The 19874-nt window shown below is 64.7% G+C and overlaps 3 protein-coding genes across 3 annotated transcripts; 1 reads left to right on the forward strand and 2 right to left on the reverse strand.

Annotated features, from left to right (window-relative positions):
• Positions 1-200: 200 nt before the first annotated feature.
• CHLRE_09g393300v5 (uncharacterized protein) lies at positions 201-5832 on the forward strand. Its single transcript, XM_043065675.1, has 12 exons — positions 201-965; positions 1031-1081; positions 1270-1322; positions 1516-1654; positions 1884-2011; positions 2180-2795; positions 2989-3087; positions 3299-3409; positions 3802-3881; positions 4326-4665; positions 4918-5016; positions 5513-5832. The coding sequence occupies exons 1-12, from the start codon at positions 915-917 to the stop codon at positions 5606-5608; spliced, it is 1863 nt and encodes a 620-aa protein (XP_042920948.1). The 5' UTR covers positions 201-914; the 3' UTR covers positions 5609-5832.
• Positions 5833-5834: 2 nt separating this feature from the next.
• Positions 5835-10360, reverse strand: CHLRE_09g393250v5 (uncharacterized protein). The gene is made up of 10 exons (XM_043065673.1): positions 9849-10360; positions 9509-9635; positions 8785-8971; positions 8494-8591; positions 8255-8359; positions 7926-7985; positions 7396-7616; positions 6995-7076; positions 6650-6769; positions 5835-6470 (listed from the first exon to the last, which is right to left on the reverse strand). Exons 1-10 carry the CDS (start codon positions 10253-10255, stop codon positions 6306-6308), a joined length of 1572 nt encoding a protein of 523 aa, XP_042920949.1. The 5' UTR covers positions 10256-10360; the 3' UTR covers positions 5835-6305.
• A 48-nt stretch (positions 10361-10408) lies between these two features.
• Positions 10409-19410, reverse strand: CHLRE_09g393200v5 (uncharacterized protein). The gene is made up of 19 exons (XM_001694416.2): positions 19045-19410; positions 18850-18899; positions 18620-18704; positions 18146-18250; positions 17834-17923; positions 16491-16541; positions 16175-16292; positions 15863-15924; positions 15059-15233; positions 14612-14788; positions 14295-14398; positions 14006-14083; positions 13544-13660; positions 13158-13301; positions 12842-12955; positions 12472-12585; positions 12074-12142; positions 11659-11787; positions 10409-11437 (listed from the first exon to the last, which is right to left on the reverse strand). The coding sequence occupies exons 1-19, from the start codon at positions 19087-19089 to the stop codon at positions 11273-11275; spliced, it is 1992 nt and encodes a 663-aa protein (XP_001694468.2). The 5' UTR covers positions 19090-19410; the 3' UTR covers positions 10409-11272.
• Positions 19411-19874: the final 464 nt, after the last annotated feature.

Below are 19874 nucleotides of genomic sequence, written 5' to 3' on the forward strand. Positions count from 1 at the left end.
AAGCCGACCGTTTGTTCAGCGCCAGCCCGCTTACAAGTTACAACGTTCCGTGCTATTCTTAGCGGAGCGGCAAGAACGGCCCCCCATGCAGCCCCTGGGGCCAGAAAGATTGGGCATTCCCGGGGGTGCATTCTCGCCGCGTGGGGCTGCATACCGTCCCCGAATCTCGCAAAGTACTCCTTCCCGGGGGTTGGGGTGGGGTGGGGAGGAGGATAACTAGGCAGTTTTGGGTCCCAGGGTGCCGTGGGCGAGAACGTGGCGAAGTGCTTTCAAAACGCGAACGCGAACGCAGTTAGGGCCCCGCTCGCCAGTGGTTCGGCCTAACCCTGGAAGACGCAAGCCCTGGGCCGCTGGCGAGGGTGGGCTGTAAGGCACAAATCACGCTTTTGGTTCTTCACGATGAGTCGATGCCAGCCTGGTTGGCGCTTGACAGGTGAGCGCTTCGCAACGACACGCGCAGGGGTGTCTCAGCGTCGACCTGTCAGGGCCTGTCCACGCGGTTGTCCATGAGCTCACTCAGCCCAGCAGCTCCGCTCTGAGAGACAGAGACGCAAAGCAGCAGAGTACCCAGTGCTCCCCTGTAAGAATGTGAGGACCAAGGTAAGGACTTCAGCACCCTATAGAATCCTATCACTAATGGCAGCTTCGCGGGGGCTGGTGGAGCATTCGTGGCTTTCGTCACAGCGTCCCTTACCCACACGACATGACAATGCGCTTGCTCGTGTAAGTTAGATGTAAGAGGCGCTGGACCAGCCTGCTACTCAGCGAGGTGGGGCTGGCGGGTAGGGGTGGGTGCCAGAAGATGAACCGCGCGTGCCGGCTGAGCGTATAACATCGGCCGTCGAACATGTTACGCTCTTGCTTCGCTGACAATTTGGTTCCACATCTGAAGTATATACACACGAGATGTAGGCATGACTACTCTTGTGCTCGTGGCAATAGCTGTCCTGCTCAGCTGCGCAAAGGTAGATTTGTTCACTGCATTTGTGGGCTGTATGGTCAAAATAAGATTATCTTTTGGCTTGTGTAGGCTCAGCTGCTGCGGTCGGCGGAGCTTGGTATAACGAAATGCGAACTTCAGGCGAGCCGGTGTGGACGTCTTTGAAACTATTCACTGTTGGTGCAACAAGACAATCATATGATGTTGCGGCCAGCGGAGGGCGGGCGGAGGGAGGGTGACCCGGCGAGCTATAGCTGTATGTCGCCGCGCACATGGACCTGTGCCCTCTGTGCCCCCTGGCTGCCCCCTGCGCACGATCAACCCCACAGGGCCGCGTGGAGGACAAGCCGGTGCTGTTGTACGTCTTCATAAACGCCTGCAGGTGCGGATATGTGCACCTTGGCTTGGGCAGGGGGTCGGGATTCGGCGGAGGCGGCGGCCGGACGCATTCTCTGCATGATAGCGTTGCCAACCTGCCGACGGGTGCGCTGCTCCAAGCCATGCCCCTTCCTCTCAATTCGATGCGCCCTCACCATCTCACCTCTCAATCTCATTTCCATATGCACTGGTTCCAGCGCCGGGACATGGGCGGCCGGCCGTGGGGGCAGCGGGTCTGGATCCAGCAGCCGGCGGCAGGCGGGCGGCACGGTGCACGTGGCGGGCCACTTCTTCCTGCACGACCCCTCCCGCCCCATCCACTCCACGCAGCTGCAGGTCGGGATCCAGATCCTTACTAATGAGTCTTACGAAGCCGTGGGAGAGTGGGAGACTGGGGTGGCCACTGGCCAGGGACTCAGCCGCTGCGGGTCGCGGGGGTTCGGGCGGCGCCGCCATGCACACCGCACACTCGCATGGCGTTGCTAACCGACCTCATCCCTGCCGCCCATACCGCCACCATAATATTCTTGTTTTTTAACGCTGGTGGTTGTTTGCGGCGCTTCAGGCTCTGGATGAGGCAAAGGACTGGGCCAGCCAGGAGGGCGCGCTGGTGCTCAAGTCCCCACACAGTGGTCGCGAGTGGCCTCTGACCCTGCTGCTGGCTGGGCCATGGTCCAACCCACATCGCCACAGGTATGGCCACTGCAATGCGGGCAAGGGCGCGGGCAAGGACGTGGGGCGTGGGCTGAGGCGGGTCCCAGGGCATGCATGCGGGCGCCGCGCTTGCAGCCTTACCTCGGCACACGTGCGTTGCTTGCCCGCCGTGCAATCAACAGCCAGGACCCCTGCTTTGACCCGCAGGTACCCCGGCCGGCTGTCCGCCGCGCTGACGGACCTGGACCCGGTGGACGCGGCGCTGCTGGAGTTCCACGTCATCGCGCGGCCCGGCTTCCACACCTTCTGCACCTTCCTGGCAGCCACCGCACGAGCGCCCGCATGGCCGCCGCTTGGCGGCGTGGGTGGCGTGGGCGGTGGAGGGGATGAGGCAGGGAGGGAGGAGGGGGACGGTGGCGGCCGGCGAAGGCGACGGCGGAGAGCCCGGCAGCGGCTGGCGAGGCGGGCGGTGCTGGGTTGGCGGAGCGGCGGCGGGGAGGACGAGGAGGCGGCGGAGGAGGAGCAAGAGGACGTGGAAGCGGATGGAGGGGATGGTGGCAGGGGGTACACTCTAGATGTAGGCACAGGGCCGCAGCGGTGTGGGTGGCTTGACGAGGAGGGCGAAGAGATAGAAAACGAGCTCGAGTTGGCTGAGAGCCGGCCGTCCTACATGATCATCTCGCCCTTCTTCGGCCTGCCTGCGGGCGAGTACGCCAGCCTGCTGCTGCAGCACATGCGCTACCACGACGTGCTGGGCGTGCGGCGCTACCTGGTGTATGTGGAGGCGGGGGCCAGCGCACTGGCGGCGGAGCCCAGGGTGCAGGTGGGTCTGTGGGTGTGTGGGGAAGAGGGCTGGGGGGAGCGGCAGGTTGTCTGCACCCATGGGCAGTAAGGTTACAGCGTAATCCCGAAGATGGGATGGAGGTGGCTTGCAGGATCTCATTTCTGTCGTTAACACGCACCTTGCCCGGCCCCCTTGGCTTGCCCTCCCTGCCTGCGACCGGGCTGTGCTGCAGGCGGCGGTGTCTGCCGGCCGGCTGCGGCTGGTGCTGTGGGAGGAGGTGCCGCACTTCATAGCGCAGGACACGCAGCTGCGACACCCCTACGCCTCGCAGGTCCGCCCACATGCGTCAAATCCCGTTCCTGAATATGCTCGAAAGGGCAAGGCATTGACACCGTGCATGCGTCACATGCGTGTGGGAAACGGAACACGCGCGCGCATGAGTACCGTGTTTCGGAGCGCCGGGCAGCCCATGCACGTGCACGTGTAAACCGCCCCCGGCCTGCCGCCTGCCTGCCTGCCGCCCCCCTCCCGCCCTCCTTCAGTCGCTGGTGTACAACCACGGGCTGCTGGCTCTGTGGCCCGAGCTGGCGGTGGCGGCCATCGCGGACGTGGACGAGTACCTGGTCACGCCGCAGCGCACCACACTAGCGCAGGTAGGTGCACGTATGTGTGTGTGTGTGTATGTGTGTGTGTGTGTGTGTGTGTGTGTGTGTGTGTGTGTGTGTGTGTGTTAGGAATCACGAGGAATGGGAAACGCAAAAGGGGCATGCAGTGCACGCGTGTGTGTGTGTGTGTGTGTGTGTGTGCGCGTGCGTGCGTGCGTTTGACTGTGTGTATGTGTGTCAGAGAGCGCAATGAAGGAAACGCGCAGGGCAGTTTTTTAATGCCTCTAGCGGCGCGTAGGAGCCCGCGTAGGAGCCCACGCAAGTCGGCTTGCCTGCCTCCGACAACCCTGGAACGTCGGATGCTGGTGCCGGTGGTGGGTTGCCGCACCCACCTGCCACCCGCCACCACCCGCCACCTACTGGCTGCCGCCTCCGCACAGGTGCTGGCGGGCTGTGCGGAGTCGGGCACGCCGCCGGCGGCCTCGCTGCAGGTCAACCGGCGCGTGGGCTACTGCACAGGGTGCGCTGGGGGTCGGAGGGGCGGCGCGGGGTAGGAGCAGGTCGGGGCGGGGCGGGGCGGATCGGAGCAGGTCGGGGCGGGGGTTACATGCATGATTGATTACGACAAAGTGAAGTTGTAGCCAGGCACGGGGGGGGGCGGGCCTGAGGCCACGGCCTGAGGCCCTCGGCGACCCGTGCGGGGCACCTGCGTGGTGGCCACGGCCCCGGGCTGTTGCGCACACGCCACGCACCTGCCCGAGAGCACCCGTCCCTACCCCGCTGCGGGCTGCAGCTGCCGCCGAGAGCTCCGTGGATGCCCGTGTACGTCCCTCCCCCGCTCAACCCGCGCGCCTTGGAGCACACACACACACACACACACACGCGCGCATACACACATTCGTTTTTTTCAACACACACACACGCGCGCGCATACACACACACATATACACAAACATGCCCCCAGGTGTGCGGAAGCCGTCTCTGGGGAAGCAGGCCACGGTGGTGGCGGTGACGGCGGCGGCCGCGAGGGCTCCAAGCGCAGCCCCGGCGACCGCCTGGACCGGGCCGCGCTTACCGCCGCACACCCGCTGGAGCGAGCGTTGTGGCTCAACGCCAGCGGCCTGTCGGGCGGGGAGCAGGCGGAGCAGGCCGTGCTGGCGGCGGCGGCGGAGGCGGGCTTCGCCCCGCAGGGCGGGGGCAGCGGAGGCGGGGGAGGTGGGGTGGGGGGGCTGGTACACCCGCTGGCGCTGTACGGTGTGAGCACAGGCGACGCGGAACCCAAGTCGGTGGTGCTGGTACACCGGGTGAGAGGCTGGGGGGCTGGCGGCTGGGGGGCCGTGGGGCAATGGTTGATCATCCGGGTGGAAAACGCCTGAGAGGCCTGGGGGACGGGGTGCTGGGGGGCATGGGCACATACCCCACACACCTCACGTGTGCCCCAAGGCGCGGCGATGCTGACCCGTGTGGCCAGTGCTTTCACGGCGCAGACCATCCCGCATGTCCCGCTCCTCACTCGCTCTGCTCCTACCCTGCCCTGCTCCTGCCGCGCCCCGCAGGCCGCCTTCGCCAACCCGCACATCACCTACACACAGCCCGGGCAGCGCGGGTCGGGCGCCTCCACCAACTGCGCCTACTGGCTGCACCTGCGGTCGCAGGTGAGGCAGGCACGTGTGCGCCGCCTGTGCGTGGTGTGAAAGCACATGGGGGGGAGGGGGTCGACAGCGCGCCAGTGTGCAAAGGAAAGGACATAGAATGAGGGCGTGCCCGCCCATGTGTTGGATCCCGCTGCCATGCTCATCGGACCGGAAGCTGGAGGCGCAAATGGTTGTCTGCAACCCACGCCCTCGGAGGGCGTCTCAACCGACACAGGCCTGAGATGCCCCCCATGCGTCGAAACCTTGACGCTGTGTGTGTGTGCGTGTGTGTGTGTGTGTGTGTGTGTGTGTGTGTGTGTGTGTGTGTGTGTGTGTGTGTGTGTGTGTGTGTGTGTGTGTGTGTGTGTGTGTTGTTTGTGTGTGTGTGTGTTGTGCCGTGTTTTGCTATGACATGTGTCGTGCCGTGTCAAAGAGCACAAGGAAAACAGTGCGCAAAGGCAGTGCTTCATGTATTGCTGCATAAGTGTGTTCCCGTGTTCCCGTGTTCCTGCTGCAGGTGGCGCTGCGGCTGTCGGGCGGGCGGCTGACGGACGTGCGGGAGGTGAGGCGCGCCTCGATGTGGGTGCTGGACGCGCTGGCGGCCGGGGAGTGACAGCCCTCGGGGGGCTGCGGCGCGTCGCTGGGACCAACGGCTGACTTGCAGCAATAACAGTCTCCTGTGTATGCCTCGTATTACTGCTGGATGCATGCGCCACTGTGGTGATGTCTCGTGATGATGAGTGAACATGATTTGCCTCGCACAGCCACGCAAGGACTGCGATCGTGCTGGCACTGGCTGTCATATGGTGCGAGCTGCGGGGTTTACACGACACGCATGGAGTTGATGGGGTTTACACGACACGCATGGGATTCCCCGGCGGTGATTACACGGTGTCCAAGACATGCAGTGTGAGAAGCGACGCCTGGGCCTGGACCGTAGAGTGACGTTGCTATGCGCTTGTAAGCGCCTAGACTTGGCTTGCCCTCCGATGACGCCCACCGAACTACAGAGAGAGAGAATGCTTTCCGGACCCCAGTGAATGGTCACTCCACCAGAGTTCGTTACAGCATATAGTCTGTTCTGTGTTGGTTCGGTACGAGTACGGGAGTAACGAAAGAGCAGCGCCGGGCAAGGCCGGCGCTGCGCCCTTGTAGGCCGGGCAACAGCCTCATCGCACGGCATGACACGATCCAACCGTGACACCATCCCCTCAACCCGGCCGAATGGGACGGGGCTACATCCTGCTCTGCCGGTGAAATGCAATGCCCGCAGAATGGCGTGTCACAGTCACTCAGTCTGCCAGTCTGTCTCACTTGGCCCCGGGCTCCTGGGCGCCCGCCGCCTGCCCTGGCGGCGGCTGCGAAGGCGGCGGCGGTGCAGCAGAAGCCGCAGCAGCTGCAGAGGCAGAAGGAGCAGGGCTGCCCGGCAGCGGCGGCTTTGCAGCAAGCGCTTCCGCCTCCTTGTGTCGGGCCACCTGCGAGGGGACCGCAGCATTGCCGTCCAGGAATAGAATTATGGAAGGCCCATCGTGAATCCGTGCTCCCTGAGACCCTTCCTTAGTTCCTTGGCCGCGTGAGTTTCCTGCCCCCCTCTCCCTTCGCCTCCATCCCAGGACGCAATCTTGGGGCACGCCACACACACTCCGCCACCCACCACGGCGGACAGCTGCCGCGCCAGGGCCGCCCCGATGAAGATCTGCCCCATCTGCCCCACCACCGCCGGCAGCGCCATGAGGCCCTGCTGCGCGGGGTTGCTGGACAAGTAGGAGATCACCTGCGGGGTGTGTGAGCGGTGCATTTGTGTTGTGTGTTTGTGTGTTAGAGAGCAAAGGGGAAGGAAGAGCGCAGATGTTGGATTGTGCGTCTCCGATCGCGGCAGTGTGTGCAAGGTGGACCCAAGTGGGAGCCCCTGAGATGTAGCGCATTTCTCAATGAGCCAAAAGAGGAGACACCGGCACCAGTCATGTGGTGTGGTGTGGAGGGCCGCGGCTGCTCTCACCGTGACCGCCACGGGTGCGCTCTTCTGTGACGCCATGATGCCCACCGCAATGGCCTCACGCAGCGGCGGCCGCAGCACGTGCCTGAGGGCGGGCACATGCGGGGCAGGTAGGTGGCGGTGGTGGGAAGCGTGGTGCGGCGCGGGGAGACGGGGTGAGACGGGGGACGCACGGTAAGGCGCGGCCGAGGCGAGAAAGACAGGAGATGCTTGGGCGCATAGCTAAATCATGCAAAGGCAAGGAGGAGGCGCCAAAGGGCAAACGCCTAGAGCCCGTCCGCCCATCCCGCACACTGTCAATCGACCTCGGCCCTCGGCCCAGTAACCCGAGCCACTCGGCTTAAGCCGATACCAGACGCCGCTCACCAGGCCACCAGATCACCAGGCACATTCACAACACCCACCAGACCACCGCAAAGTTGGCGGCCAGATAGAAGAGGTGCATGCCCAGCGCCGCCGCCACCATGGCCGCCAGCGGTCCGGGCTGCTGCGCCAGAAGCAGGTCGCGCGCGGAGGACAGCGTCTGCCACACCACGAAGGCGAGCGAGGCGGTGGAGAACAGGGACAGGCGGCCGCGGTGCGCCTTGGCGAAGGCGGCGGCGCCGGGCAGGTACTCGCGGGCGGCCTGGTGAATTGGGGAGTAGGGAGCGGGAGGTATGGGCGGCGGCGTGTTGGACTAATGCTGGCAGGGTGGTTGTGGGCGGCTGCCGTGAGGCTTGCATGTGCCGTCGAGATGAGGACATGAGGTGGTCGAACCCTATGTAAGGCATTGGGCAACGGCCATCCGAGGCACGCCGCCACGCCCGCTGTCGCCTGGGCACGGCGCCATGCCAGTCTGCGCCCTTTCGACCGACCCAAGCAGCCCATCCATGAAGCGGCAGCTACAGCCCCATCCCGGCAGCTACAGCCCCCACCCCTACAGCTACAGCCCCACCTTGCCCAGCACGAAGGGCACCAGCACTGTGGCTGCCAGCTTGGTGAGCAGGTCAAACACCTGTGTGCAGTAGTGGCCGTAGGAGTAAGTAGTGACAGCAGCACGTTGCAGGGGCAGCAGCGGCAGTAGCAGGGGCAGCAGCTGTAAAGGCAGCAGCCACAGTGGCAGTAGCGCCGGCAGCGGCACTGTCGGTTACAGCAGTGGGAAAGCAGTGGGTGCAAATGCCAGTACGGTGAATGCCCAACTCATGTGTGCTATGGAGTGCTCCATGGAATTTGGCAGGCTACCGTTTTGGCCCCCATTGATTCATGCCAACCCGCGACACTCACATTCACGTTCACGGCACCAGCTCCCGCCGCCCCCTCGGCGGCTGGCGGCAGCAGCAGCTGCAGCTCCGGCGGCATTGTGAACACCGCGAGTGCGTTGGTGGCGACCTGTGTGCATACGTGGTAAAGATCACCAGGGCATGTTTGTGTTGATGGCGCAAGGAGGACTGCTGGCATGTTTGTGTGTGCGCGCACGCAGCAGTTAGGCATGCGCCCCCGTGGCCTCACTCCCGCCCGCGCACCGTGAGCAATAGCGCCAGTGCCTCATTGCCGCCACACGCCGCCGTGAGCGCCACGCCCACACCCAGTGTGGTGGGAGCCACACTGAACACTGCAAGGCCTGCGGTGGTGGTGGTTGTGGCAGTGGTTGTGGCGGTTGTAAATGTGGACGAGGTAGGCGTTTACGTATAGTATTCGCGGTAGCGGGGAGGTCGACACTCTAACCCTGACATGGTAGGCCTTCACAACCTCACGTTAGTCGGCAAGACGCATCGCCCACCGACCCATCCGAACCAGCGCCCCACCGACCGCACCCGTTGCAAACTCCTTGGGCTCCAGCGGGAGCTCCCGCAGCACGAACCCCAGCAGCGGCGTGATGGCCAGGATGGCGATCAGCCCGTACGCCAGCGCCGGCAGGTTGCGCGCGGACAGCGCGGCGCGCATGTCCTTGGTGTCCAGCTGCAGACCCGAGATCAGGAACACCAGCACCACCGGCAGCACCTGCGTGCGTGCGCGCATGTGTGTGTGTGTGTGTGTGTGTGTGTGTGTGTGTGTGTTAAAGAGCACAAGGAAAACGTTGCGCAAAGACAGTGTATGCGATGCAGCAAAGCGACGGTTTACGGATGTTACCTGAAGTTACCTCGCATACCGGCTGCGGTGAGCCGCCGGTCTTACCAACCGGAAATCGCGCAACCCCCGCTACTCTAACCTCGAGGGGGGATTAGTGTCCACGATGTGTGTGTGTGTGTGTGTGTGTGTGTGTGTGTGTGTGTGTGTGTGTGTGCGTGGGTGTGTGCAGCCATGCATGGAAGGTCGTGCTGGTTATGGGTGCGCTACTGGCATGGACGGGGTTGGGCCGTACGGAAAGACTCGTGTGGTTGTCGTCTGAAGCGCTCTTGAGGCACACGCCTGCTCGCCCTGCCCGCTCAAACCCTGGACGGTGCTGTTCCCCCTCCCTTCCCCCTTCCCTCTTCCCCCTGTCCCCTTTATACTTCCCGCCTGCAGACCCCATCTGGCCCCACCCGGCCCCCCTCTCACCTGCGCGATGCGTATGTTTCCCGCCACCTTGATCCCCACCAGGTAGGCCCCCGGGTCAGGCCACACCAGCGCCCACACCAGCGCAGTGGCGAAGGCCAGAGGCAGGAAGTTCTTCACAGCCGCGGCCCTGAGGAGGGAGGGAAACAGGGCGGGTGGGAGCAGAGTTTGGCAAGTGCGGGGCGGGGGCGGGGCAGCGCAGTCCAGGGCCATATCGGCGTGGCAGGGCCTGGCAGGGCCGGACACGGTCATCTGTGAGTAACAACACCGGTCCGCTCAACGTGCTGCAAAGCGAAGCGTCAGGGAGTCTCGTTGTCCAGATGATGCAGTCAAATCTGCTTACTTGGCCTGCTCCCATGGTGACTTCTTGGCGGGAGGTGGTTGGGAAGGGGGCGCGGGCGTTGTCGCCGAGGTGGGCGAGGCGGGTGTTGCAGGAGTTGGCCCGGTGCTCGACGAGGCGAATCCCGCTGATGCTCCGTTGATTGATACAAGCGAGTTGTTTGTAAGGCCACTCGAGTTTGTGAAGCCGTCTCCACCTGTGCCTGCGATGGCCTGCCGGGCCTGCTGCTGAAGGCCGCGAGAAAAGAGAGCGCTATAGCCCGGGACAGGCGTCGCAAGTTGATGCTTTGGTACTGCAAATAAGTTTGGCGTAAATGCTAACCGGCTGCACGTGCAAGCGGCATGTTGCGAGGATGCCGAGCGCCAAACTGCACCCAGCGAAGGTAAAACCGCAAGCAGTCGATGCTCCATGATTCTACACGCTTTCAGCCAAAACTATACGAACAGGCGACCCGGCGCGGCGTGGGACCAGACGCCAAGAGTGTTCGGGTTGGGCCGGGCCGCATCAAGAGTTGTACGGCGCGTGCTAACAATGAATGTGTGGGGCTGTGAGGCAGACACCAGACTTGCCATGTTTGTAACATGAGCCCCTTGCCACACGCCTGCGCGCCTGCCCACGCATTTCAGGCGGTGCGGCTCCTTTGCGCCAACACGACCTCCCAGTCTGCCGCTGGCAGGCCAGACCGCCCCCCTCCCCTGTCCATGCCACCCCACCAGTTCACACCATGCTTGCTCCCACGCCCGCTGCTCCAACTGACGCTCCTACATCAATGCCTGGCAGCCTGCTTCACTGCGGGAACCACGCGCAAACACATCCTACTTTGTCTACCCATTGCATACAATGCCGCGCCAACTGCTGCCTGTGACGGCAAACGCAACCGCTGACCATGAACCCAACCAACAGTGGCACTGCGCGGAGGCACTCCCGAGCGCCAGACCGGCCGCATTGCATGCAGCGCTGCTCCACAGCTCCATCACTCTACTCCAGCGCGGCAACTCCGCCCTCATGCCTCCGCCCGCCGGCAACGCCTGCACGACACGCGCCCTGCCACTCTGTCCTCACAGCCCCCGGAATTGGAAGCGCTCTCGGCAGCCAGCGGTCACAAAATTGCACTGCCGCTGCTACTGCTGCAGCTGCTGCAGTGGCCGCGTCGCGTTGGCTAGTCAGCCCCCGTCGCGGTGCCGCGCCTTTGCGCGTGCATGTGTGCGCGCAGCTGCCGCCCAAATTCTGCTCCTGCTCCACTCCTCTCAGGCACCCGCCCCCACCCCACCCCCCATCAATCGCTGCGCCCCCCTTCCGCCTGCGCCGCTGCCGCTCCTCCGCCGCGCCTCCTCATCGTCTTCCGCTGCTCCTCCGGCTCCTTCGCAAACGTGCCACGCCCGATTCGGGTGCTGCACTCTCAGCGTGTGCCCACACATGCCGCGTGTTTACTTCTTCTCCTCAGAGGAGCTGCTGCCGGAGTCCGACGAGCCCGAGCTGCTGCTGCTGCTGCTGCTGCTGCTGCCGGACTGCTGCGCCAGGGTCTCGCCGATCTTCATGGAGGCGGTGGACAGCGCCTGGATCTTGGCCTTGAGGTCGGGAAGGTCCTCAGACTGCGCGATTTGGGTTTTGACAAAGGTTTGAGGGTGTAAATAAAATTACAAGTGTGAGCGGAAACCTGAACATGTGGGGAACAGTTCGGGGCAGATTCGGAAAAGCAGATTCAACGCAACACAGGCCGCAACGCAGGCGGACTTGCACTACTGGTTGCTCGGCCAGGCGCTGAGCCCGATGGTTCGCGGCAGTGCTGTCAGCGCCCCACACGCCCCCTCACCTGCGACGCGGCGCGGCACTCGGTAATGGCCTTCTGGATCTCGTCCACCACCGCCTGCGGCAGCTTGGACTTGTACTCGGCCAGCGACTTCTCGGTGGTGTAGATGGCGGTGTCGGCCTCGTTCTTGGCCTGCAGGGGGCGGATGGGAGGGCGAGGGTGGGGGTATTATGTAGGGTATGTGTGTGTGTATGTGTAGAGAAGTACGGGAAAAGGCGCGTGCAGGATTCACGGTAAACTCGGGCTGCGGGCCAGCTCGCTGCCAACCAACCCTCCCGGTGTTGTTCCGTTGCCCCCACCCCTGCTGCCGGCTGGTTCCGCCGCCGTGCAACAGTCCTCCCCAAAGTCCTCCCCCCAACGTCAAGGACACACGCACACGGCTCCCACCCCGGCACCCACAGCCGCCGCCCCCCCTTACCTCGATCAGCTCCTTGCGCGTCTTGTCCTTCTCCGCGTACGTCTCCGCGTCACGGACCATCTGGTTGATCTGTGGGTGTGTTGAAAGGTTGGGAAAGCAACTTTGGGAAAAGGGACGACGCGGTGCACGCGATTCTGTGCGTACGTATGTGTGCAGTGTTGCTGTTGGCGATGGCGGGTTGCGGGTGTCGCACACCCGAGAGAAATGAGGTGCAGCCGGAGCCAGTTGGCACCGCGGTTCTATGGGCGGGTGCTGCTGCAGCTGCACAGGCGCCCTACCCCCTCTCCGCCCCCCTGTCCCCGCCCCACAACCTCCGCCCCCCCCTCTCCGCCGCCTCCCTCTCTCCGCCGCCTCCCTCTCTCCGCCGCCTCCCTCTCTCCGCTGCCTTCCCCTCCCACCTGGTCGTCGCTGAGGCCGCCGCTGGACTGGATGCGCACGCTCTGCTCCTTGCCCGTGGCCTTGTCCTTGGCGGACACGTGCACGATGCCGTTGGCGTCAATGTCGAACGTCACCTGGGGGCCGTCCACGGGGAGCGAGAGGGAGGCGGGAACGTGGTGGGTTGCGGGGTTTTGCACCGGAGGGCAGTGGCGCGGCTGGAGTACGTGCGTGTCACACAGGCGACCCATCCGCGCACAACAACCACCGAGCCCCTCCTTCGCCTGCCCATGTCCCTCCCTGGCCTCCACGCTGGTCTCCCCATTTACACCCCCCTTTCCCCCCTTCTCCCCCCTCCCTCCTGTAGTCCTCTCAGCCTCCAGCCCCTCTCACCTCGACCTGCGGCACGCCGCGCGGCGCGGGCGGGATGCCCACCAGGTCGAACTGCCCCAGCAGCTTGTTGTCGGCGGCCATCTCGCGCTCGCCCTGGAACACCTTGATGCCCACCTGCGAGTGTTATAAGTGGTGAAGGGGGCGGGCGAGACAAAACCGCGACAAGGTGTTGAAAACTGCGATACAGGTTACTACCCAAGATGCTAGATGCAACCGAATGTGCGCGGTGTCGCACAGGTAAGATACAGAAAGACAGGACAGCCAGTACGGGTTCTGAGCGAGGCGGCTGTTGAGTTGAGCGGCGGTGCGAACGCACCTGCGTCTGGTTGTCGGCGGCGGTGGAGAAGACCTGGGACTTCTTGGTGGGGATGGTGGTGTTGCGGTTGATCATGCGTGTGAACACGCCGCCCAGGGTCTCAATGCCCAGCGACAGCGGCGTCACGTCCAGCAGCAGGATGTCCTGTGTGTGGGGTTTGGTGTGCGGGGGTCAGGGTGGGGGCGTTGTAGTGAGGGTGTCGTGTTGAGGGTTTGTGTGTATTTGGGCGGGGTTGTGAGTGGGTCTGCCTTAAGGCTCTGCCCCTTGTAACCTCAATGCGCCCCCGCCAACCCTGACCCTTGTCAACCCTGACCCGTATCAACTCTGACCCATGTCAACCCTTACCCGCGCCCCCTCTCCCCCACTCCCCCTCTCCCTCCCCGCACCTTGACGTCGCCGCGCAGCACGCCGCCCTGGATGGCCGCGCCCATGGCCACCACCTCGTCCGGGTTGACACCCTTGCTGGGGTCGCGCTGGAACACCTCCTTCACGATCTCGTTCACCTGAGGGGCGGGGGTCACATGCATGATCAGTTAGGGGGCGGGGGCGGGCGGGATAGGTCGAGGGCCCGACTAGCTGGCGGAAGACGGCCGGAGGGAGGCGTGCCAGCCAGGATGGTGGGGCGCGCGCGCGGTGGTGGTGGTGGTGGTGGTGGCCGGTAGGCGCCCCGTTTCTGCCTCTCTCGTGCCCAGGCACTACGGCAAACCCCACAGGCGGTGCGCTCCCTTGCACAGTTGCAGGCAGGCATTCTAGCCCCCCCGCCCCTTTCCCAGCTCTCCACTTCCTCCCCTCCACCATGTCCTCCCCTCCCTCCTCTTTCCCCTCCCAGCCTCCCTGCCCCCCCTCACCTTGGGCATGCGCGTCATGCCGCCCACCAGCAGCACCTCCTGAATGTCCTTGGGCTGCACACCCGCGTCCTTCATGGCCTGTGGGTGTGTGAGCGTGTGTGTGTAGGGGTTGCGGCGTGGCGCGTGGTGCTGCAGGACCAAGTACGACACACCACGTCCGTACAACGCCTTCCCCCTCGCCTTAGCTGGCTCACCCACTTCCCCCGAGTCCCCATACACACACGCCCCCTCCCGCCCCTCCCATGCCCCTCCCATGCCCCTCGCTCCCCCGCCGCCCTGCCCCGCTCACCTGCAGGCAGGGCTGCTTGGTCCGCTCCAGCAGCTCCTTGACCAGCAGCTCCAGCTTGGCGCGCGTGAGCTGCATGTTCAGGTGCTTGGGGCCGGAGGCGTCGGCTGGGGGGAGGAGGGGCGGGAGGGAGGGAGGGAGGGAGGAAGGGCAGGGGGTTAGGACGCGGGAGGGAGAGGGACAGGGGGAGGGCCAGTTGTGTATGGTTGCCGGCCGGTGCCACTCCCAGGTTCCAGTCCCTCTTTTGACCCCGTCAAGCCCCTCCAGCTTCCGGAGATTTGAAGCCCCTTCTCCCTCCCTACAATCCCTCCACCTCTCACCGGTGATGAAGGGCAGGTTGATATCTGTGGAGGTGGTGGAGGACAGCTCGCACTTGGCCTTCTCGCTGGCCTCGCGCAGCCGCTGCACCGCCAGGCGGTCCTTGGACAGGTCGATGCCCGACTCCTTCTTGAACTCGCCCACCAGGTAGTTCAGGATGGTGTTGTCAAAGTCCTCGCCTGAAGGGACGGATGGGGAGCGATGGGTGGGTTGGCGGTTGTAGTCGACATTTAACCCCGTGGGGGTGGCCACACGGGGTGGCCACAACAGGGACACCGTGTAGCGCCAAGGCGCCAGGCTCCGCGACGGGCATGAACACCCTGCCTGCGTCCCCCGCCCCCAACCCCCTGGGCTCCTTGGATTCCTGGGTCTTTTCATCAACTCCGGGATTAAGTAAAATACCTCCCTTCCCCTCATTCCCTCCACCCCGCCCCCGCTCCCGCCCCCACCTCCCAGGAAGGTGTCTCCGTTGGTGGCCTTGACCTCGAACACGCCGCCCATGATCTCCAGGATGGAGATATCAAAGGTGCCACCGCCCAGGTCGTACACCGCGATGAGGCCCTCCTTCTTGTCGGTGCCGTACGCCAGCGCGGCGGCGGTGGGCTCGTTGATGATGCGCAGAACCTGTAGCAGGGGGGTTTCATTCATCACGAATTAAAGAAGTGGTAGACCATAGGGAATCTTGGAAGAAGAACGGGGGGGAGAAGGGGCGAAGGGGGGATGCTTGAAGCAGCGCTCATCTGCGCCGTGGTTGTGGGGTGCCCGGTCATGGGGAACGCAGACGTTTGCAGCCACTCCCGCCTTCTGCCTCCGCCGCCGCCGCGTCTCCATTCAGTCGCCCGCCTCCCTTGCCAGAATGCGAGAAACCCGGAGCCGCCGCCGCCCTCGCCGCCTGCTGGCCGCCCTGCCCCGGCTGCTTCCACTGCCCAAAGCGCCAATGTCCGACAGAGGGAGCTCCGTCTGGGCTGCTGGCGCCTGTGGCTGTTTGGCCCAGTGCGGCCCAGTGCGGTCCTGAGCTCCCATGCCCCGCGCCCCGCGCCCTGCGCCCTAGCGTGGGAGCTCCCGCGCACGCCCGTACGACATTGCCGCCCGCCCGCCCGCCCCCTGGCAGCCCCTCGTCCGCCTGGTCTGGGCCGCCCCCGCACCCGCCTCTGCAGCATCACCGCCACCAGCTGCCGCGTTCGGCGTGCCGCACCCGCCACACGCCACCCTCCCAGCCCTCCCTGCTCCTGTCTCCCCCCCGGCGGTCTCACCTCCAGGCCGGCAATCTTGCCCGCGTCCTTAGTGGCCTGGCGCTGGGAGTCGTTGAAGTAGGCTGCGCGTGGGAAGAGGGTTGGGAGTCGGGAGGTCAGGCCCCCGGCCACACCACACATCACACCCCACCGCGCCGCACGCATGCATGTGCTACGCAGCTATGCAGCGGCTGTACTGCTGCCTGGGCCCGTCCCGCACTACCCCTCCCCACTTCCTCCCCTCGCCGCACGGCCCCGATCCCACTCCCACCACGCCCCCCTTCCCCCTTCCCCCTCCCCCCCCACCTCCCACCACGCCCGGGCCCCTCCTACCCGGCACGGTGATGACCGCCTTGCTCACGGGGTGGCCCAGGTAGGCCTCCGCCGTCTCCTTCATCTTGGTCAGCACGAAGGCGCCCATCTGGCTGGGGCTGTACTGCTGCCCGGCGGCCTGAGGGGAGTGGAGGAAAAGGAGGGGGCGGAGGATTGAAGGAGCGCGGAGGGCAGGGGTGAGGAGGGGTGGACGGAGGCAACACGTACGGTATATGTGATGGTGCTGGTAGCGGTGCAAGCGCTCAGGGGACTGCCGCTGCTGCCCCGGCCCCTAGCTTGCCGCCCCCGCCCCGCCCCGCCCCCGCCCGGCGCTCACCTCCACCCAGGCGTCGCCGTTCTTGGCCTTGACGATCTTGTAGGGCACCATCTGTATGTGTGCACGACAGCGCGTGTATTGGTGTATACGTGTGTGCGTTGGGTGTATGTGTGCGTTGAGTTGCATTTGGAGCCGTACATTCTCTCGATGCCGCGCCCTCGCGCGTGTAGTATCCAAGACTTGCTCCCATGGCTGCCTGACACCGGCTGGTGCAGCTGCCCCAACCCCCACCCCCCGCTGCTGCCGCCGCTGCTGCCAGCCAGGCTGCGCCGGTAGCGCCCCGCAGCCACACACAGGCCCACGCATCTCAGCCGGCCGGCCGGCCCCAGCGGCCCAAGCGGCACACCACCACTGGCTGCTCGCCCCCGCCTGTGCCCGCAGGCCAGGCCGCAGCTCACGGAGCATCGCCGGCCGTCGCTGGGGACCAAAACCGCGGCGGCGGCGGCAGCGCCGAGTGCCCCCGGCGCCACGGGCCGACCGCCACACAGCGCATAGAAGCGTATACGTGGGGCGCAGCTCAAACAACAGCTCTTGCACTGTTGTGCTGTCATGCTGTCGCGCTGCGGCGTTGGCTCCGGTCCGATTCCGCACAGCATCGGGGGCCGCTTCAATGGCTGGCGACGGCTGCTGCCAGCGGATGCCGGCACCTTCGCCCAGCTTCCCCCGGGCCGCCGCCGCCGCCGCCGCGCCGCTACCGTTGCCCAGCTGCCACATACGCCTCCGGCGCGAGGGCCGTTACCTCAGGAGCTGCAGCATGCCCCTGCGCGTGGTGCCGCCGCCGCCGCCGCCCGAGCGGCGCCCTGCCCTGTGGCTGCTCCAGCTCCTGCCCTGCCGCTGCAGCGGCTGTCCCTTGTCACTGCCTGATCGCGCCGCCACACACACGGCTGTGGCTGCAGCTGTGCCTGATGCCGACTGCAGCCGGCTCACCTCCTCCTCCAGCGAGAGCCCCCCTGATTGTCGCCTGCCCGAGCGGCTGTTGCAGGCGGACCGCACCCGCCTCTGCCTGCCCGCCCAGAGCGCCCTCTCCACCTTCGACAGCACTGGGAGCGGTCCTGCTGCTGCCAGACCCGTAGCCAGCCGCCGCCGCCCGTCCCACAGCCGTATACATGCCACGGCCCCACACCTTCTCCACCCTTTGCACCTGCGTAACTCACAACCTCCTACACCTCCCACCCTCCACCGCCCATCCAGGGCTTGCCACTACCAAGTTAAACTGGCAGTGCCCCTTCTACCACCACCCCTCCACCCCGCTCCAACCCCACCCCCCTCAACAGCCCCCCTCACCGCAACTCCCTCACGCGCCACCCCTCTACCCCGCTATCCCTCTGCGCCACTGCTCCCACCTTGGCCTCCTTCTGGGTCTGCGGGTCGTCGTAGCCGCGGCCGATGAGGCGCTTGGTGGCGTACACGGTGTTGGTGGGGTTGGTCACGGCCTGCAGAGGGGATAGAAGAAGAGGGGAGGGGGGTGCACAGTCAGAGAGGAGCAGGGGAAAGGGGTTGGCACACACACGTGCTGTACTGCCGGAGTACGGGGCATGCTGTTGAGCCCATAGGTTGCACGAGCGGTGGAGGACCTTGCTGCCTTCCCTGTGAGCCTGGTCAGTTACTACCGCGCACGCCCCACGCCCGCACATTCCCACGCCCCACGCCCGCACCTGGCGCTTGGCAGGCAGGCCCACCAGGCGCTCGCCCTTGTCCGTGAAGGCGATGACGGAGGGGGTGGTGCGGGCGCCCTCCGCGTTCTCAATCACACGTGGGCTCTGCGGAGATAGGGAGGAGGTGGGGAAGGAGCAGGCCGTGTCGGTTTGAGGGGCACGACGGCCCCTGGTGGTTTCGCGTGTGGTGCTGCGTGTTTGCATGGGGTGCAGCATTGCGGTGCGCCGTGCGTGTCGCGTGATGTAACAAATTCAATTTGCCACAAACATCGCCCTTCTTGCGGCGTTTGTATCGGCAGCACGGCACGCCCATGGATACGAGGGCTGGAGCCGGAGTTGGTGTGCAACGTAAAACACCAAAGCACGCCCCTCCCGGATGCAGCGTGGCCGGCTTCCTCATCGACCCCAACCTGGCTCCCCGTCACTCCACGAGCTTCCCGCGCCGCCACGAGACCCCACGTTCCCACTGCCCACCTTGCCCTCCATCACGGCCACGCAAGAATTGGTGGTTCCGAGATCGATGCCGATGACGGCGTCCGAAAGGGCGCCCGCCGAGGCACTGCATACGGGTTGTCGGACAAAAACATCCAAATGAGCAGAAGGCTTCGTTTACACCGAACGACGACAGCAGCGTAACGCGCTGCCGGAATGTACGCGTGCTAACTCGGTCGTCACCGATGAGCTGCAACACGCTACGCTCATACCTGATTCCACGAAGCGCGCCCACATCGCTGGCAGTGGATCCACGGGCAATCTGCAGCCCCAATCAAATCGATACGCGGCGTGAGCTGACGCAAGCGAGTTGCGAAGACGTGAGGCGCCGACGCCCACACGATGGACGTGCCCAGAGGTTTCGAGGCCCCCTGACTCGCTCGCCCAGATCAGTTATTGAGTCGCACCTGAAGTAGCCCCGCCACCACGCGACCTCCCGAGCGCTGCAGCATCGTTAAGCGTCAAGCCAACTCTGATTATGATTGAAAGATCGGCGAAAGTCGCTGTGACTGTTTTGATGCTACTCGGAGCTCTAAAGATCTAGGTTTGCAAGCGCAGAATATAAACAAGAGTCCGAACCGCGTGCCGTTTCTCCCGGTTCCCGAACCATCCGGCAAAAGCCCAATTGGAGCTCTGAAAAGCTTACCACCCCTGCTTCTACCAGAAACATCGTTTACAACATAACCAAATAATGCCCCTTGACGCCACAAAGCTGGCTTCTTTAGAGTTGGGCTCTTGCCTTTTCGGCTTTTGCCTGTTAGAGGGTCTGTATGTAGTCATCGCGCACACCAACAGCATAGGCTCGTAAACGGAGAGAGTGGGTAGAAGCATAGAGCCGCGTCTGCCTGCGGGTGGAGGGTTCAGGGTTGGCCGGGTGGACGTGCAGCAAGCGGGGGTTTTGCAGCACGCGTGTCAACCCGTGTCAACCCCCGGCAATGCCAATTACCAATCCACTCCCTATCCACTTGATCGTCAGCCCGCCCATCCTGCATGCACCTGAACAGCACACGCGGCTTGCCTTCGGCCTCCTGGGCGCCCCAAGTCCAACTGACTAGTTCTGAAATGTCTGATGTCCCAAGCGAATCTGGGCCGCTGCCAGCACATAGCTGCCCCTGCCGGTCATAGCTGCCCCTGCCAGCACATAGCTGCCCTGCCCATGCGCATCAGCAAACTTCCAGCCAGCCAGCAACTTGTCGGTACAGTAACTCCGGCGTTCGACCAGCCATGCACTTCTGCT

The sequence above is a fragment of the Chlamydomonas reinhardtii genome, chromosome 9, assembly GCF_000002595.2.
Source record: "Chlamydomonas reinhardtii strain CC-503 cw92 mt+ chromosome 9, whole genome shotgun sequence".
NCBI lineage: Eukaryota > Viridiplantae > Chlorophyta > Chlorophyceae > Chlamydomonadales > Chlamydomonadaceae > Chlamydomonas > Chlamydomonas reinhardtii.

What these genes read in the sequence shown, in the direction of transcription:
- CHLRE_09g393200v5 (XM_001694416.2), bottom strand. Translation starts at nt 19,089, where the DNA reads ATGCTGCAGCGCTCGGGAGGTCGCGTGGTGGCGGGGCTACTTCAG. An exon ending in GCGGCGTGCCGCAGGTCGAG is followed by an intron (nt 12,586 to 12,841) that starts GTGAGAGGGGCT and finishes GACGGCCCCCAG; the next exon opens with GTGACGTTCGACATTGACGC. An exon ending in CGCGCAAGGAGCTGATCGAG is followed by an intron (nt 11,788 to 12,073) that starts GTAAGGGGGGGC and finishes CGCCCCCTGCAG; the next exon opens with GCCAAGAACGAGGCCGACAC.
- CHLRE_09g393250v5 (XM_043065673.1), bottom strand. Translation starts at nt 10,255, where the DNA reads ATGGAGCATCGACTGCTTGCGGTTTTACCTTCGCTGGGTGCAGTTTGG. An exon ending in GAAACATACGCATCGCGCAG is followed by an intron (nt 8,972 to 9,508) that starts GTGAGAGGGGGG and finishes GCACGCACGCAG; the next exon opens with GTGCTGCCGGTGGTGCTGGT. An exon ending in TGCCCTTCGTGCTGGGCAAG is followed by an intron (nt 7,617 to 7,925) that starts GTGGGGCTGTAG and finishes CCAATTCACCAG; the next exon opens with GCCGCCCGCGAGTACCTGCC.
- CHLRE_09g393300v5 (XM_043065675.1), top strand. Translation starts at nt 915, where the DNA reads ATGACTACTCTTGTGCTCGTGGCAATAGCTGTCCTGCTCAGCTGCGCA. An exon ending in GTCTTCATAAACGCCTGCAG is followed by an intron (nt 1,323 to 1,515) that starts GTGCGGATATGT and finishes CACTGGTTCCAG; the next exon opens with CGCCGGGACATGGGCGGCCG. An exon ending in CGGCGGAGCCCAGGGTGCAG is followed by an intron (nt 2,796 to 2,988) that starts GTGGGTCTGTGG and finishes GCTGTGCTGCAG; the next exon opens with GCGGCGGTGTCTGCCGGCCG.